This window comes from Podarcis erhardii (assembly GCF_964252035.2).
Source record: "Podarcis erhardii genome assembly, chromosome: 9".
Taxonomy (NCBI): Eukaryota; Metazoa; Chordata; class Lepidosauria; order Squamata; family Lacertidae; genus Podarcis; species Podarcis erhardii.
The window spans coordinates 67,677,032-67,693,492 of NC_138512.1; the positions used below are offsets into that span (position 1 = coordinate 67,677,032).

The window sequence follows — 16,461 nt, forward strand, 5'->3', positions numbered from 1 at the left end:
GGCAGACCAACACGGCTACCTATCTGTTCCCGTGTTCTGGTTATCAGGAGTTGATGTGATTCCTTGGTCCTGCTCCAATCCTCTGAATCAGTCCAAATACAATAGTTCCGATCTTAATCCTTTATTTTAGCAGCCACTGGTCTAATCCAGGACAGCCTTGGGCCGCCACCTCCCGCCCTTTCCTCTCCTCCTCCGAGGGAGTCGCGCTTCCATCCCCCCGGAGAGACCCGCTCCCTTTGGCCGAGACCCTCGCGGCATCTCCGGCTCCGAGACCTCCTCTTTCAGAGCGCGCACGGAATGGCGGCGCTTCTGTGACAGAAATAAAGGGAGTCCGAGTGGCGCTCCGGGTTCTTAGTTCTGTGGGAGAAATAAACCGCCTACATCCGGGGTTTGTGTTGGGAGGCCCGTGATGGCGGCCTTCCTATTGTCTGCTGCTCCCTTATTATTCACCCCCCGCCCGTCAGTTTTAATTTATTTTATTTATTTTATTTTATTTCAGTTTCATTTGTGCTTTTATCGTTTTGTACAAACTGCTGCGGACCTGCGTTTTTTTTTTTTTAAACTTCTCTGGGGTTACTTGAGGGAAGCTTAGGCAGTCGTAATAATAAATAAACGCAAGAACAACAAACAACAGGACCGAAGGGGCTCAGTATATAGACAATTGGCTAGAGAGGAACGGAAAAGTCGCCACGCCGCCAGCGACGGCCCCTCTAGCTCCCCCGTCCGCCTGCATCTCTATGGTTTCCTCTAGCAAAAAAAAAAAAAAACGATCTCAAGGCGAGGGAATGCGCGCGCGCGGCGTGAGGGAAGGAGGGAGGGGAGAAAGAAAACTGGGGCGTCGGTCACGTGGCCGCGCCGCCGCATTCCTTCCGTCGGCCATTTTAGGTTGGGAACCATCGAGGCGGCGCCATTAAAGTGCGAGAAAGGAGGGAAACGCCAGCAGCCCGCGCTTGGCACGTCGTCGTCGCCGCCGCCGCTGCCGACGCCGTCGCGGTTTTCGTCGCGGTCGGGCAGCGCAGCCCCTACTGACTCCTCTCCACCCCCCCCCCGCGCCTCGCAGGATCCCGCCTTCTTCTTCTCTCCCCCCCCCCCCCCACAAACCTTCGGCGACTCTCCTCTCTCCCTTTTCCTGCGAGACCAGCCGGCCGAGGCACCATGTCGGAGCAGCCGTTCGCCGGAGATGCCGCTGCCGCGGAGGCTTCGGAGCAGGCCGAGCAGCCTGAAGGGGCCTCGGGCAACGGAGGAGGCGGCGGCGGCGGCGGCGCCGAAGGAGGTGGAGGCGGTGGAGGAGGCGGAGGCGGCGGCGGCACAGGAGAATCGGAGGGAGCGAAAATCGACGCGAGCAAGAACGAGGAGGATGAAGGGTAGGCGAGCGGGAGGAGGAGGAGGAGGAGGAGGAGAACGACGGTGGGCCTCATCCCGCCTCGCGTTGGCCCGCCTGCTTACTCCCGAGTCGGGAGAAACGTAACCGGCGGCGTTATTTCCTAGGGGAACCTCCTTTTCCGCTCCCCCCAAAATTGGTTCTGCTGCCCCCTCAGTGGTGCTCCGCTCCGCAGCTCCCCCGCTTCCCCTCCCCCTCCCCGGGTAGTGTTAGGATGGAGATGCGCGAGTCCCCCGGGGAGGAAGGAAACGGGGGTCGTGGACGCGCATCTCTCCCCCCCCCCAATTTTTAAAATTGGTTTTTACAACATTATAAACAAACAAACATATAAGACAAGCAAACATAAATCATAGCCTTATTAAAAATTACTCTTATTAACACTGTTAAGTGACTTCCTCGCTTCACTGTTTTCAGTTAATTTAACTTAACATATTTAACTAAAACAAAATAAAAAAATTCCTTCCAGTAGCACCTTAAAGACCAACTAAGTTAGTTCTTGGTATGAGTTTTCGTGTGCATGCACACTTCTTCACTATCTGAAGAAGTGTGCATGCACACGAAAGCTCATACCAAGAACTAACTTAGTTGGTCTTTAAGGTGCTACTGGAAGGAATTTTTTTATTTTGTTTTGACTATGGCAGACCAACACGGCTACCTATCTGTAACTGAAATATTTAAGTAATCATTAAATTTTGTCCATTCTTCCTGATCTGGTGCTTTTATCTGATGGCTTCCAAGTCGAAGCGGGCGAGCGGCGCTCCTGCGCCCCGGGCGACTTCCGAGGAGCAGCTGCCTGTTGCAAGAGCGATCTCTTCGTAGCCTTACTTGGCTCCGCATACGGGGGGGGGGTGGGTGGGTTGTGCGTGTGTGTTTCTGGTTTTATGGCCCTCGAGACCTTGCCCGTAGGGTCTGCGCTAGCGAACCCCGCGTGGCTTCTTTTTTATATATATAAAGAAAGAATGGGCCCCGTTTGCTTCGGCAGCCCTGCCGACTTTGTAAGGGAGAAGAGTTGGAAGCCACCCTCGGGTTGCAACGGAGCAAAATGCATCTAATGCAGAGGGGGCTGCATGGTGCGAAAGTGGGTGCTCCGGTGTGCATAGTCTGTGCGCTATAAACATGCACTAAAACTGCAGTGTAGAAGTGGCTGTCAAATGCAGACGATGCCTTGTAGTCTTTATGAATGAGCCCTGCTGTTTTTTTGTTTTTGTTTTAGCATGAAAACAAAAGAGTTGTATCTGAGAGTAGACAGTCACAAGGCTCATTGTTTTCGCTGCAGATGGACTTGCGATGCTACCTCGCTAGAAATGACACGAGTGGAGCCCATTCTGTGCAGATTTTCAGTTGTGTATTGTGCAAAAGACAGTCATGTAAGCTCATGCAAGAGCTTGATGGTACACATTCTGTAGCTCTCAAAACGAATGTGAAGCTTTCCACTGAGCCCTCTTTTGTCTGGTCATGAAACCTACTTTTTACTTGGTGGTCCCATGGCATTGTCTTTATCTGTGTCTTGTGTTAGTGGCTGCAGAGATATGTGGAAATCCTGGGTGAAAAGCCCATCCCCACTGTTTATAATGAGGGTATCCACTATCTGGCCGAAGGTTGCATTGTCTTTCAGTGGATTAGGTTGGTCACCTAAGCAGCTTTCTTACTTTGAGACTTTTACAGTGTGGAAAGGATAACACTATGTTCCCTCAACTAATGTATATTGCATGTCTTATGTCATGCATGGGGAAAAAATGTTAACAGGATAGCTGAGCAGTATCCTTTTGTAGCATATACATAAGTAATTTACTTTGGTGATAGCCATTCATTCATTTGTACCTCCAAGCCTAGAGTTTTGTAATGTGGTTTACCGGGGGATGACTTTAAAGGGTTCCATTTATTAGCTTGTAAAATAAGAAGCAAAAGGTAGCCATGTCCCCCCATATGGGGGAAGAAACCTCTAAAATCCACAGTTGGACAATATTTTTATTAGGACTAGCTAAAATGTAACAAAAATGTGGCAAGCTTTTTGGAGTTTTGGATGACTATAGCAAAACAACAACGTTATAATAAAACCACAACTTAAGAGACAACCAAATATATATATCACAGAACTAAGCAGCTGCCAAGTACATACTTTAAAGTGACCAACCGTAAAGCCAGATCTTTAAAACTGGGACAGAAGAAAAGCCTTCGCCAGATGCTGAAAAGACAGCAAGTTGGGTGCCAGGTGGCCTCCCTAGGGAAATTATTCCATAGTGTTGGGCTCAAAAATACTGCAGCTCTCCTGGCTGGGCAATGTTATTGAGATAGTGCTAGTTAAGGCATAGTAAGTCACCTACATCACTGGGACTCAGCATGATGGTCTCTGCTGCTATTTTATGTAATGATACTAAGTTCAAATATGAACATGCATTTGCTATTAGCATTAAGCCTGGGCTGTTGAAGAGTGCATAGACTGTCCCTCAACTGTGGAGCACTCTTGCCTTTGAAACTAAGCAAATGATGGTTCCTGGTTTATACAATGCTGAATGAGTGCCACTGAGAACCTTAATAATTATTATTAATAATAATTTTATTACTTATATGTCGCCAGTCTGGAAGGCTTACAACCTATCTAAAAGCATAATAAAAACATCAGTCCTTAAAAACTTCCCTAAACAGGACTGCCTTCAGATGTCTTCTAAAAGTCAGGTAGTTGTTAACCTTGACACCTGAAGGGAGGGCATTCCACAGGGAGGGGGCCACTACCGAGAAGGCCCTCTGCTTGGTTCCCTGTAACTTTACTTCTCGCAGTGAGGGAACCAGCAGAAGACCCTCTGAGGAGAATCTCAGTGCCCAAGCTGAGCGATGGGAGTGGAGCTGCAGGGTTAACCACTTGTGTTAAAGCTATGTCCACATAGGTTGAATCAATTCCTTTCTGGTTAGCTGTTTTACTGCCATAAGATATAAAGCAGGCCATAGCTGGCTTTTGAGCATCTGTACATGTGAGTTGTTTTGTTTTTTAATGGGCTTTGCTCACAGTCTTTGGAAATAATTGTACCCCTTATTTATGCCTCTTGCCTTCTTTGGTCCTAAAATGCTGTCTTGGCATGACTTAATTAGCAGGAATAATTTCTTCCTATACTTGTGAAATCTTTTCATTTCTGGCCTTGCCTAATACAGTAGTAAAGAATGTAATAGGTCTACAAGATGATCCAAGGACATTCCTGCACTGCTAGTAATCTCGATAAGGATAGCAGTTGTGTTTGTTTGATAAGGATAGCAGATGTGCAACTGGATGGCAGTTTCATTTTGTACTGAAGTGCTCCGAATCTGTGAAACTAATTTGCTCTAAACCTGAAATGTTTAATAGTCAGAATTTCCAGAAGGGAACTCCGAAAATTGTAATACTTTTACAGATGCTCAGTGTTAGATTCATTAGACCAGTGTTTCTCAAATTTAGGTCCCCAGCTGTTGTTGGACTACAACTCACCATCCCTGACCACTGGTCCTGCTAACTAGGAATGATGGGAGTTGTAGTCCAGCATAAGATGGGCACCCAAGTTTGAGAAACACTGCATTAGGCATTCCGTTGTCTACTAGATTACAATTATTGGACTTCCTGCATGGAAACTGTAACAGTTAAACCTGTAGGAGTTTGTATTCCAGGTGTGGTTCTCTTAATGCACCAATATCTTCAGTAAGAAGGGAGGCCTGCACCACAATATTATCAGTAAAGGCAGCTGTTCAAATAGTACATTTGAGTTGTATCTTCCACTTGGAGTGCTCAGAGCACCATAGAACAAACCAAACTTGTAAGTATCCATTCACTTGGTATGTTCTTAATAATCATGTGCAGGTGACAAGACAGGGAAGACATTGACAGTTCAGTGGTGAAGTTCAGTGTATCACAAATTACTGAGCATGAACAGCCCAGTACAAAGGTTGTATACTAGCAGCCTCTGTCAAATTATTTGCAAGATTGTAACAAAGATATGCCAAGTTAGTTTTTTTAATACAATCATTAAAAAGAGATTTTTTGGGGGGGCCTGGTAACTTTGTATTCCACATTCACTTACATGCCTGTCTTCAAATTTATTTATTTTTGCATGAGCTTATCCTGAAAATAGCTTCAGGAAGCCTGCAGCTCTTATGATTTCTCTTACTGCTCTTAGTTAGCGCTCAGCCTTCTGGGTGGTTCTTTTTACGTGAAAGTTGCAGCTCAAAGATGGGATGTTACTTCTAGCAGCAACCCATATTGCATCACATGGTGTTTCAGGCACAGCTGCAGTTACAGTGGTGCCTCGCAAGACGAAATTAATTCGTTCCGCAAGTCTTTTCGTCTTGCGAGTTTTTCGTCTTGCGAAGCACGGTTTCCCATAGGAATGCATTAAAAATCAATTAATGCGTTCCTATGGAAACCGCCTTCAGACCAGGTCCGGGGACAGTCTGTCCCCCGACCTCTTCTGAAGGCCGGTGGGGGGCGAAAGTCTTTGCTCCCCCCCCCTGCCTGCCTTCCCGGGAGAGCGGAGAAACGCAGCGCTGCGTTTCTCCGCTCTCCCGGGAAAGCAGGCAGGGGGGACAAAGACTTTTGCCCCCCGCCCGCCTTCAGAAGAGGTCCAGGACCTCTTCTGAAGGCCGGTGGGGGGCGAAAGTCTTTGTCCCCCCTGCCTGCCTTCCCGGGGGCTTTTAAATCGCCCCGGGACAGCGGAAAATTCCTCCGCTGCCCCGGGGCGATTTTAAAATGCTGGCGGGCAGCAGCGCTGCCGCCCGCCAGCATTTTAAGATCACCCCAGACAGCGGAGACTTCTCCGCTCCCGGGGCTGCCGCCCACCAGCATTTTAAAAACCCTGGGACAGCGGAAAATTCCTCCGCTGTCTGGGGTGATCTTAAAATGCTGGCGGGCGGCAGCGCTGCTGCCCGCCAGCATTTTAAAATCGCCCCGGGGCAGCGGAGGAATTTTCCGCTGTCCCGGGGCGATTTAAAAGCCCCCGGAAGGCAGGCAGGGGGGACAAAGACTTTCGCCCCCCACCGGCCTTCAGAAGAGGTCCTGGACCTCTTCTGAAGGCCCGTGGGGGGCAAAAGTCTTTGTCCCCCCTGCCTGCCTTCCCGGGAGAGCGGAGAAACGCAGCGCTGCGTTTCTCCGCTCTCCCGGGAAGGCAGGCGGCGGGGGGGGGGGAGCAAAGACTTTTGCCCCCCGCCCGCCTTCAGAAGAGGTCCAGGACCTCTTCTGAAGGCGGGCGGGGGGACAAAAGTCTTTGCTCCCCCCTGCCTGCCTTCAAAAGCCATCCGGGATAGCGGGAAGCGCTTCCCTGCTATCCCGGACTGATTTTAAAATGCTGGCGGTGGGGAGCAAAGCCTTTCGGCCCCTGCCGGCCTTCCTGGACCTCTTCTGAAGGCCGGAGGGGGGGGAAAGGCTTTGCTCCCCACCGCTAGCATTTAAAAGAGGTCCCCGGAGATTTCCCTATGGGCTTTCTTCTTGCGAAGCAAGCCCATAGGGAAATTCGTTTTGCGAAGCGCCTCCAAAACGGAAAACCCTTTCGTCTAGCGGGTTTTCCGTCTTGCGAGGCATTCGTCTTGCGGGGCACCACTGTATAAGGTGCAGCCTTAAGATAAGGAAATCCCTGACTGAATGCTAGGTGGTGAAGGGACACCCTCCTGAACAAAGTTAGTACCTGCCTTTTTCCAGTACAGTTACAACACTGGGAGTTGGTCAGTGGGCTGTTTCCACCCCTTTCCCTGTTTTAATCTCAAAACAATTTAGGCTAACCCTTTCCCCAAGCTCTGGCTTACTTATTATTCACTGTTCATTAACTCTGTCAAGCACTTTTCTGTGGGGAGTGGTGGACATGTCTCGACCTCTTTGCTTGGAAGTAGCTCCTGGGTTACATACTTGATTTGGGAGAGGTCTGTCATCATTGATAGCAGTGCTGTCTTGTGTGAAAATCATTGTAATCACAAAACTAGTTCATACAGGACTTCTGCAGCTTTAACTGTCATTTTTTTTTTGGTCTTGGAGCCTGCTACAATAATCAACCTGACTAGTTTGTGCACTTCATTGCTTTTATACCATACAGACATTCATGGGGTTGGATCCAGGCTGCCCATTAATGGAAGGGTTGAGGTTAACTTTACTAATTCCTCCTTTCGTTTCTGCAGTTCCCACGCCCTTCCCCTGAGATCTGTTCCCGAAGGAGGGGCCTCTGGAATAGCAGTGAATGTTGCTCTGGAGGCTTAAGAGGGAATTAGTGAAACTTTCCTCCGCCCTTTCCCTTCCTCAAGCAGGAGCATCCACTGCAATCCACTGGGTTGCAGAAGTATATTCACTCACAAATTAGCAGAACTGGAACTAACACATCATTAGGATTCTTGATGCTTGGTGTAAAGCTTTTATTGTTGACGTTCTGCATTTTAGGCAACTGGTTTGTATTTGCACTAGCCTGTAAGAAACCCAAGCAGTTCACAACAGAACAATAGAATCAGCCAGCCTTGGATGTGAAATTTAAGTAGCACCACTGGTCTCTGACCACAATAAATTATCTATCTATCTAAGTAGCACCAGCCAGTTTATGTGGTTACTTCCATGCCAAAATAGCAGTGCTATATGTTTAAGTTATGTTCTAGCTATTAGAAGTATGTTGGGCTGTTAAGGTGGGTGTTACCTTGGGATATGCTGGTGTGGTAAAGGGGTGTAGGGTTTTGCTTTTACCACAGCATTCTTGTTGCAATTCTGATTTGTTTCAGTAGTGTATTCATTATAAAAGGGGTGTGTAGCCCCTTTTCAGATGGCTTGCCAGTTGTCCCTCAGACTGCTTGTTTTGGCAGGTACCTAGGTCTATGGGTGTGGGGTGGGAGAGAACGACAGGCATTGTTTTGGGGTGGGTTATCTAATGGCTATTCACATTGCTCTGCTTACTGTTCTAGCAAAGCCCATTAAAGTCTGAACGTCTGAAAGTTTGTTTTCTTCTGCAGGAAAATGTTTATCGGTGGCCTCAGCTGGGATACTACAAAGAAGGATCTTAAGGATTACTTCACGAAATTTGGTGAAGTTGTAGACTGCACCCTTAAGTTAGACCCAATTACAGGGCGGTCCAGAGGCTTTGGCTTTGTGCTGTTCAAGGAAGCTGAGAGCGTAGACAAGGTACGTGTTCAAGACGCTTTGTCATTGTTGCAAGAATTCAGAAAAGGTCTGTGATAGTTCTTGCTGAGTATCCATGGAAATACAGTTTAAGATGCCATGTTTTTTATGTTTTATTTTTTTACAGGTCATGGATCAGAAAGAACACAAGCTGAATGGAAAAGTGATTGATCCCAAAAGAGCAAAAGCAATGAAAACAAAAGAGCCAGTTAAAAAGATTTTTGTTGGTGGGCTATCTCCAGATACGCCCGAGGAGAAAATAAGGGAATACTTTGGAGGTTTTGGCGAGGTAAGTCATCTGCCCTGTCTGTCTATATTGAGTTAGTTTGGTAATTCCCCTACCTCCAGAACTGCTCAGAGTGGCTGATAGAATCTCCTGAGCAACTTTCGGGTATGTCTAGCAGTGGGGAAGGGAAATAGACACTATTAGATACCACAAATACTTATGGACAACTTCCCCCAAAATATTTTTTGGGAAAACAGTTTACTGACAAAAATGGGGTGTGTGTGTGTGTGTGACTTTTTTTGGGGGGAGGGCAGAATTATTTCATCGCTGTAGGGCTAGTTTGACCCCCTGTTCAAATGCAACTGTTGGGAATAATGAAACTCATGACAGTGGGCGCACCTAGGAGATCTCTGCAAATTAAATACAGTATTAGAGTAGTAATATCCTTAAGACAAACTGGTTGAAATGTTTCAGTTGCAGGCCAATCTCTTTTGAGAGCCTGAGATTTGATTTGTATTCAAAATTCTACTGCAGGCATTTTTCTCGAATGGTTAAATTGGCTCTGAATAATTTAATGCTTCTGCAATTAGCATATTTCCCCCCCAGTAATTTAGTAATCCATGGTGGGGCGGGGTTACCTCTGGGCACTTTCCTAGGTGCAAAGGCTTATTTCAAACATTGCAGCAAACCATGAGCAAGGAAGCTTACTTAGTATGATGTGTGAATGGACAAATCATAGTCATACACTCTGAAGGCCATTTTGCCCAGAGACTTGGGTCTTGAGCAGGAAAACGGCTGTAAATAATGGCTTCCCTGCACTTCAGTTCAGACTATAGTTTGGTTTCTAATTTACAGTTCATACAATCATTGATGGTCATGTTTGAATTTCAGCTGACTACTTGCATCCTGACTTCTTCCATCCTCTATTGTTTTTATTTAATATAAATTTTGAAACAACACTCTTCGTGTGCTCTTAGCTACAAGCTGTTAAAAATACATACTTTTGTGTCATCTGTGTATCTCTTGGATCAGGTGGAATCGATAGAACTTCCCATGGACAATAAAACAAACAAGCGTCGTGGTTTTTGCTTCATTACTTTCAAAGAAGAAGATCCAGTGAAGAAAATTATGGAGAAAAAATACCACAACGTTGGTCTCAGTAAAGTATGTTTCAAGCTATGAATCCAAAGCACCTCCTCTTTAGAAAGAGAATCCTGGTTTTGCTTGGTCAGTAACAGCCAGTTCTTATTCAAGACAGAAGAGTAGACAAGAAAACACAAAGGGAGGAGTCACTGTTGGATATTAGGGGTGAAACATTTGTTTAAAAGCATGCCTGCACCCCCCCCCACAGTTGTTAGAAAGATTTACAACTCTTCTTTTTGGAAAAAGTACTTTGAAATCATCGCTATATACTTGATAGTGAGCTCAGTTATCCAAGTGCTGGTCTTTATGTAGTTGACGACACCATCCATATAGAAGGGGGGAGGTATTAGCAGGCTTGAGGTGAACCCCCAAGGCTTGCAGGAATGCACACTTCTTGCGAGAGGGAAGCAGCCCAGTGAGGACTGGGCATGGGATATTGACTGTGCTGAGGCCTTTTGTAGGGCAGGGTGAAGGGTGGGACAGAACCTAGAAAACCAACTGCTTGTGACGTTACGCTGGGGGTGGATAACTGTATGTGGCCAGTGGGCCACACCCTTAATTCCCCATCTCTTGGGCCAACATCAGTGGGTGGGCTGGGCTACCCACTTGTCAAGTTTCAAAGGGGCTGCATCAAACGCTTTGCAGGTGCACTATCAGCGTAAGCCTACCTTCAGAGGGGTTTGTTTGTTCCTTTCAGTTGGTCTGATAGTGGGACGTAATTTGAAGGTCCTTATTGCTCCTTTTTATGGGACACGGGTGGCGCTGTGGTCTAAACCACAGAGCCTAGGGCTTGCCGATCAGAAGGTCGGCAGTTTGAATCCCCGCAATGGGGTGAGTTTCCGTTGCTCGGTCCCAGCTCCTGCCCACCTAGCAGTTTGAAAGCACATCAAAGTACAAGTAGATAAATAGGTACTGCTCCGGCGGGAAGGTAAACGGCGCTTCCGTGCGCTGCTCTGGTTCGCCAGAAGCGGCTTAGTCATGCTGGCCACATGACCTGGAAGCTGTACACCGGCACCCTCGGCCAATAAAGTGAGATGAGCGCTGCAACCCCAGAGTCGTCTGCGACTGGACCTAACAGTCAGGGGCCCCTTTACCTTTTATTGCGCCTTTATAGCTGCGTCTTTCCCTGTCCCACACAGGTGGGGCATGGTGTTGTTAAAAGGGCCTCTCAAGCCAAATTGGGAGTAATTAGGCCCTCGAGCCAGAGGTTCCCTACCCCTGGATTACACCATTCAGTGTAACATTGCAAGCATTTGAACTTCAGTTTATGCTGGGTAGTTCATATCTACCTTTGAAAACAGTATTTAGGTACTTCTAAAAGAGCAATCCTTCTTCTGCCAGTGACTGGTAGATAGGCTTATTTGGAGCTTGTAACTTCCCACTAAAATGACATAGTTTCCAAAACAGAAGCTAGTTGTTGCTTACCAGCAAAGATTTTCCTGGTTAAAAAGATTAAGTTAAAGCTCCTGAATGTTGAGCAGCGCCTCTATACCTCTTCAAAGCTCAATTCTTACTAGTGTTTTTGTGAAAATGAAGATTTAACATTTAACTATAATATAGCTGCAGTTTTTACCTGCTGTAAGTTTTGTTTGACTGGAGGTGCCAACATATTCCTTAAATTGCATTGCTATTTTTGATGAATTTTGTAGTGTTTAAGTAAATGGGCATTGAACCTGAAAGAGCTGCTCACTTGCACTTTGCAGAAATAACTATTACTTACCATTCTTTCAGTGTGAAATAAAAGTAGCGATGTCAAAAGAACAGTATCAGCAGCAGCAGCAGTGGGGAACACGAGGGGGATTTGCTGGAAGAGCTCGTGGCAGAGGTGGAGGTAAATTTTTTATTTAACTGGCACTGATACTTAATTCCAGTACCTGCTTGAAGATCTGTTCTCTCAAGTGCATGTTTCTCAGCTTTCTGTTTTAAAAATTCACCAAACATCTCTGTGAACTCATTGCGCCTACCTGATCTACAGCGCCTGGCCCTAGCGTCCCTTCTTGGTGAAGGCATTGAATCTTTTTATATTAACTGGCAGTCCTTTTTAAGAATTCAGGATTACAAGGAGCCTGAGTGGTTGCTCACGGAATAAAGTTATACTTCAACATAGTCGAAAGCTAACTAACATAGCTTGGTGTTTGGCACAATGTAGCTGTCGCTGAACCATACATAACACCCAGTCTACTAAAAATTAAAATAATTTACTTGGAAATTCAGTTCACTGATTTCAGTGGAATTCCTTCCAATTAACTGTGCATAATAGCACTTTATTTCGAAGACTATAACCTTGCCAAAAAGGCTTCCAGAGCAGCTTACAAAGATCAGTAGTAAGAGTAGCACTTAAGCCATGAGGAAGAAAGAAGGAGAAAAGCAAGTTCAGGCACCAGTTCTTACAGTGCAGTTCCTATAGTGAGCAACTTAGTTGGAAACTGTTCCAGTAGCCTGACAACTGAGAAAGGCCCAAAAGCAGCTGGGGTTTCAGCAGAAGGGATGGAGTAGCCCAGCTGCCTTGTAGAGTTTAGGACTGTTCATTTTTAGGCTCTTGCCCCCCCTCTCCCCCCAGTGACCATCTCTTACTTCTGTTGCAGGCCCCAGTCAAAGCTGGAACCCCGGATACAGTAATTATTGGAACCAGGGGTATGGCAACTATGGTGGATACAACAACCAAGGGTATGGTGGCTACGGAGGTTATGACTACACTGGCTACAACAACTATTACGGATACGGAGATTATAGCAGTAAGTGTAGAGAGGCTTTATATTTTGCATACCAGCAAATGCTGTTGATTCGGGTGGTGGCTACCAAATTAGAATCCAGGGTACTTTCTTTCTAGTGTCCGAAAGGCACAGCTGAGAAGCACTTTAATGGAAAATGCTAGGCTTCTGTTTTTAGCAGAGGAAATCCACTAATTTGAAAGGCGGACCATTTTGCTAACGGAACACTGCACTTGCGTTTTTGGAGTGCTCTTTTGGGAGCTGTCCTCTGGATACTAATGCACTTCAGCCCTTCTGCAGCTCATTCGTTTTTTTCCCTCCCTCGTTTTGTTCCTGTGTTGCTCTTTGGGCATTCACCTAAAACAGCCGAGGAACACCGGAGGCACGAGAGAGCCTGGAGGAGAAAAAGGCAGGCTCAAGCCGAAAGCTAGTGCGCCTTCTCAAACAAAACTTTAAACTTGGAGGGTAGTAGACATTGTTCTTCACACACATTCTCAGTGATCCTGGCAGAAAGCTACGATCTTTTAGATGACTTTTGGTGATACGGTTATTAATCAGGTATATAGTGACTTGTGCCCAGTACCTAGTAATCAAGAAGTGGCATTGTTTTTGTTTTAAATAGGCTTTCCATGATGGCACCAAGGTTGGACTTGTTGGTCTGCACTTAAATTCATACTGATTTGGCTTATTGACATCCAATGCCCTATTAAATGTATTGTATGGGGGATTATTATTTTACGTTATGAACTACCCTGAGATCTGCAAATGAAGGGTGGTATAATAATAATAATAATAATAATAATAATAATATAATGCTTTTAGAGCCCCATGAGCTTGGAGATTAGTCTAATTACAAAAGAGGTCATATTCTTAAGGAAACATTTGGTCATTAACTTGAAGTTGTTTGCTCTCCATCCTTCAAAACTGTTGGTGAGACTCAAACGTCCCTCATTATTGCTACCACCTTCTGAGAGGAGATTTGTTAGAGTACCACCTTTTAACCTGACACTGCCTGCTTTTATTTTGGAAATCTTAGCTCCGCGGGAGCACATTCATCCGGTGCTATATGAGCTGTACTGTCTCCCGGTGGAGTACAGGAACAGGTTTAAGGTGCTGGTTTTAACCTTTAAAACCCTATACGGCCTAGGACCCCTGTACCTATGGGACAGCCTCTCCTGGTATGCCCCGCGGAGGACCTTAAGGTCTGCAAATAATAACACCCTGAAGATCCCAGTCCCCAGGGAGACTGGCCTTGACCAGAGGCAGGGCCTTTTTGGCCATGGCCTCGGCCTGGTGGAACGCTCTCTACAAGAGACCTGGGCCCTGCGGGATTTGACATCTTTCCGCAGGGCCTGCAAGACGGAGCTGTTCCGCCAGGCCTTTGGTCAGGGGTTCAGTCTGATTCTTTTCTTTTTGTATAAGAACAAGCATTCAAGAGGCTTCCTAGCCCACTCACAGGTCTTTTATAAGACCAGTGGTAACAGTCAACCCTGGAGAATATTAACCACTCTCAATTTTACCCGTGGACTGCCATCTGTCCAGATTTTAATTTGCTCTGAACTAATTTTAAGATGTATTTTAATTACTGTATTTTTTGCTCTATAAGACTCACTTTTTCCCTCCTAAAAAGTAAGGGGAAATGTGTGTGCGTCTTATGGAGCGAATGCAGGCTGCGCAGCTATCCCAGAAGCCAGAATAGCAAGAGGGATTGCTGCTTTCACTGCGTAGCGATCCCTTTTGCGGTTCTGGCTTCTGAGATTCAGAATATTTTTTGTCTCGTTTTCCACCTCCAAAAACTTGGCGCGTCTTGTGGTCTGGTGCGTCTTATAGAGTGAAAAATATGATAATTGATTGCCTGTTTTTATGTTCTTAGGTTCTTTATATACTGTGTTAGTTTTATGATGTTAGCTGCCCTGAGCCTGGCTCTGGCCAGGGAGGGCAGGGTACAAATAAAAATTTATTATTATTATAGAAGTCTTTAATGAATCACCTTGTTGGGCTGGTGAAGTTTGCATGGCCTGCTTCTGTAAAAGTAGTGGTTTGTCCCCATTTATCTTGGAATTGACAGGCATAAAACAGGGCTCCGCTGTCCTATGTGTGGTGCTAGCACTGTGTGAAGAACTTTCTTGGGGATCTAGCCTTTTACAAAATAAATAGATGGCCTTAAAGCTCAGTGGCCTCTTTAACTTCCGTGAGCCTTAAATTGCCTTTTCTCTTCTTTAGATCAGCAGAGTGGCTATGGGAAGATATCTCGGCGAGGAGGTCATCAAAATAGCTACAAACCATACTAAATTATTCCATTGGCAGCCCGCCCCAGACAGGTACGTCCCTCATTTGTAAGCTGCGCCGTAACTTTATACTTAATAGTAGCTGTTTTTGAGTACATTGCGTAAGATATTGTAATGATTGATGTTTTAAAATTTCGCAGCACCCAGAAGTGCTTACCGTAATGTAACGTAATGCCTTTGAAGATAAGTAACCCAGGCGCTCTTAAGCTTTTGCCTTTTGCCCTGTAAATTAACAAGTCAGTAAAGTTAACAGGTAAAGTACTGCTAATGGGTACAAATTAAGGAATTGCAGCGAAAACAGTATTGCCTACTAACTCTGATATTATACCTTGTTTGTACCCGCCAGCGGGAACTTCCTTGCAGGCCCTGTGTCGCGCTGACTTCCCGATTCTCACAGGCCCGCTCAATGCGGACAGGGTACGAGATGCTCACGCTCTCGAATGCTGCCGTTTGGTATGGTCTCTTCCAACATCCTGTATCAGCATTATAATAAAATGGATACTTCAAGCTTTGCCTTCACTTATTTCTTTGCTTGTAAAACTACTTGTAATGTAATTTTTAATGCATTTTTTACAGGCCCAGTAATGGTTAAATACGTCAGCTTTACTGAATAATTTTAACTGTTTGTTCTTCTAAGGATACAGCTTGTCTCTGGATTTTCCAGTCTTTAATTTTATATTTTATTAATCTATTTTAATGCTTGCTTTTCCCATTTTTATAGACGTTGTAGCAGTAATTGCAAGATGTTCTTGAGCTGAAGTCCTGTTGTGTCAACTCCTCTAACTTCTCAATATTATATATATATATACTACACACACCTATTTATAGTATACCTATTTTAATAACCCTTTCTCCTTGTATTTCTCTTAATGGACAAGTAGTGCTGTTTTAGCTGGCAATTATAAGTCTTTAACAGAAGTGTTTGGGCCAAAAATAGCCACTTGCTAAGCTACTACCGTTACTCAGTGGTGGTTGAGCATTAAAGGGTTTTGGGGAGATCCTTTACGGCATTTTGTGAATAAACAAGTATTTCTTGAGTAATTTCAGAGATGTGGAAAGACCCTTTTCCAAACAGTGGTGCACATGTGGATTTCCAGCTCATGGACTCTCCTGTTCAGCTTTAAAATAAAAAAAGCATATTTGATTAATGTTCATACAATATTTACATAGTGGGACATAGGGGTATCTAAACACTTTCTGTAACTTTGGCTAGAACTTGTGGCCTTCACAAACTGACCCCTCTTTCTTTCTCTCTAGGTGGACAAGCAGTATTCTCATTTGAAGATTCATTTTGAGGCGGCTCAGGCTGCCTGCTAATAGCAGTTCAAACTAAAATTTTTGTATCAAGTCCCTGAATTGGAAGTAAGATGTTGGTCCCTCTGAAGTTTGATTGCGTTCTCATTACAACAGAATTGCTTTCACCGTCTTTTTTTTTTTTTTTTTGCTACGCTTAAGGATCAATTTGATTTATGCCCACGCCCATTTTGTTCCCCAGTATTGTAGAACAAAAGTCTTGTGTTTAAAGCCCAGTGTGACAGTGTCATGACGTAGTAGTGTCTTACTGGTTTTTTAATAAATCTTTTTGTATAAATTGCACTCGCCTTTTCACT

At 45.3% G+C, this 16,461-nt stretch overlaps 1 protein-coding gene across 4 annotated transcripts; it reads left to right on the plus strand.

The window, feature by feature from the left end:
- Window positions 1-878: 878 nt before the first annotated feature.
- On the plus strand, window positions 879-16,442 carry HNRNPD (heterogeneous nuclear ribonucleoprotein D). Of its 4 annotated transcripts, XR_014160308.1 has the most exons (9): window positions 879-1,364; window positions 8,318-8,486; window positions 8,611-8,772; window positions 9,742-9,873; window positions 11,584-11,683; window positions 12,438-12,587; window positions 14,787-14,884; window positions 15,198-15,304; window positions 16,109-16,442. XR_014160308.1 is itself a non-coding variant. In XM_081877157.1 (8 exons), the coding sequence occupies exons 1-7, from the start codon at window positions 1,156-1,158 to the stop codon at window positions 14,852-14,854; spliced, it is 990 nt and encodes a 329-aa protein (XP_081733283.1). In that variant the 5' UTR covers window positions 879-1,155; the 3' UTR covers window positions 14,855-14,884; window positions 16,109-16,442. The 4 variants fall into 4 exon arrangements, 2 of the variants coding, with proteins under 2 accessions (XP_081733283.1, XP_081733284.1); XR_014160307.1 differs by having other exon boundaries at window positions 14,787-15,304; XM_081877157.1 differs by lacking the exon at window positions 15,198-15,304.
- The last annotated feature ends 19 nt before the right edge of the window (window positions 16,443-16,461 follow it).

Coding starts and splice junctions, on each gene's coding strand:
- HNRNPD (XM_081877157.1), top strand. CDS start 1,156: ATGTCGGAGCAGCCGTTCGCCGGAGATGCCGCTGCCGCGGAGGCTTCG. Junction 8,487..8,610: donor AAGCTGAGAGCGTAGACAAG/GTACGTGTTCAA, acceptor ATTTTTTTACAG/GTCATGGATCAGAAAGAACA. Junction 8,773..9,741: donor ACTTTGGAGGTTTTGGCGAG/GTAAGTCATCTG, acceptor CTCTTGGATCAG/GTGGAATCGATAGAACTTCC.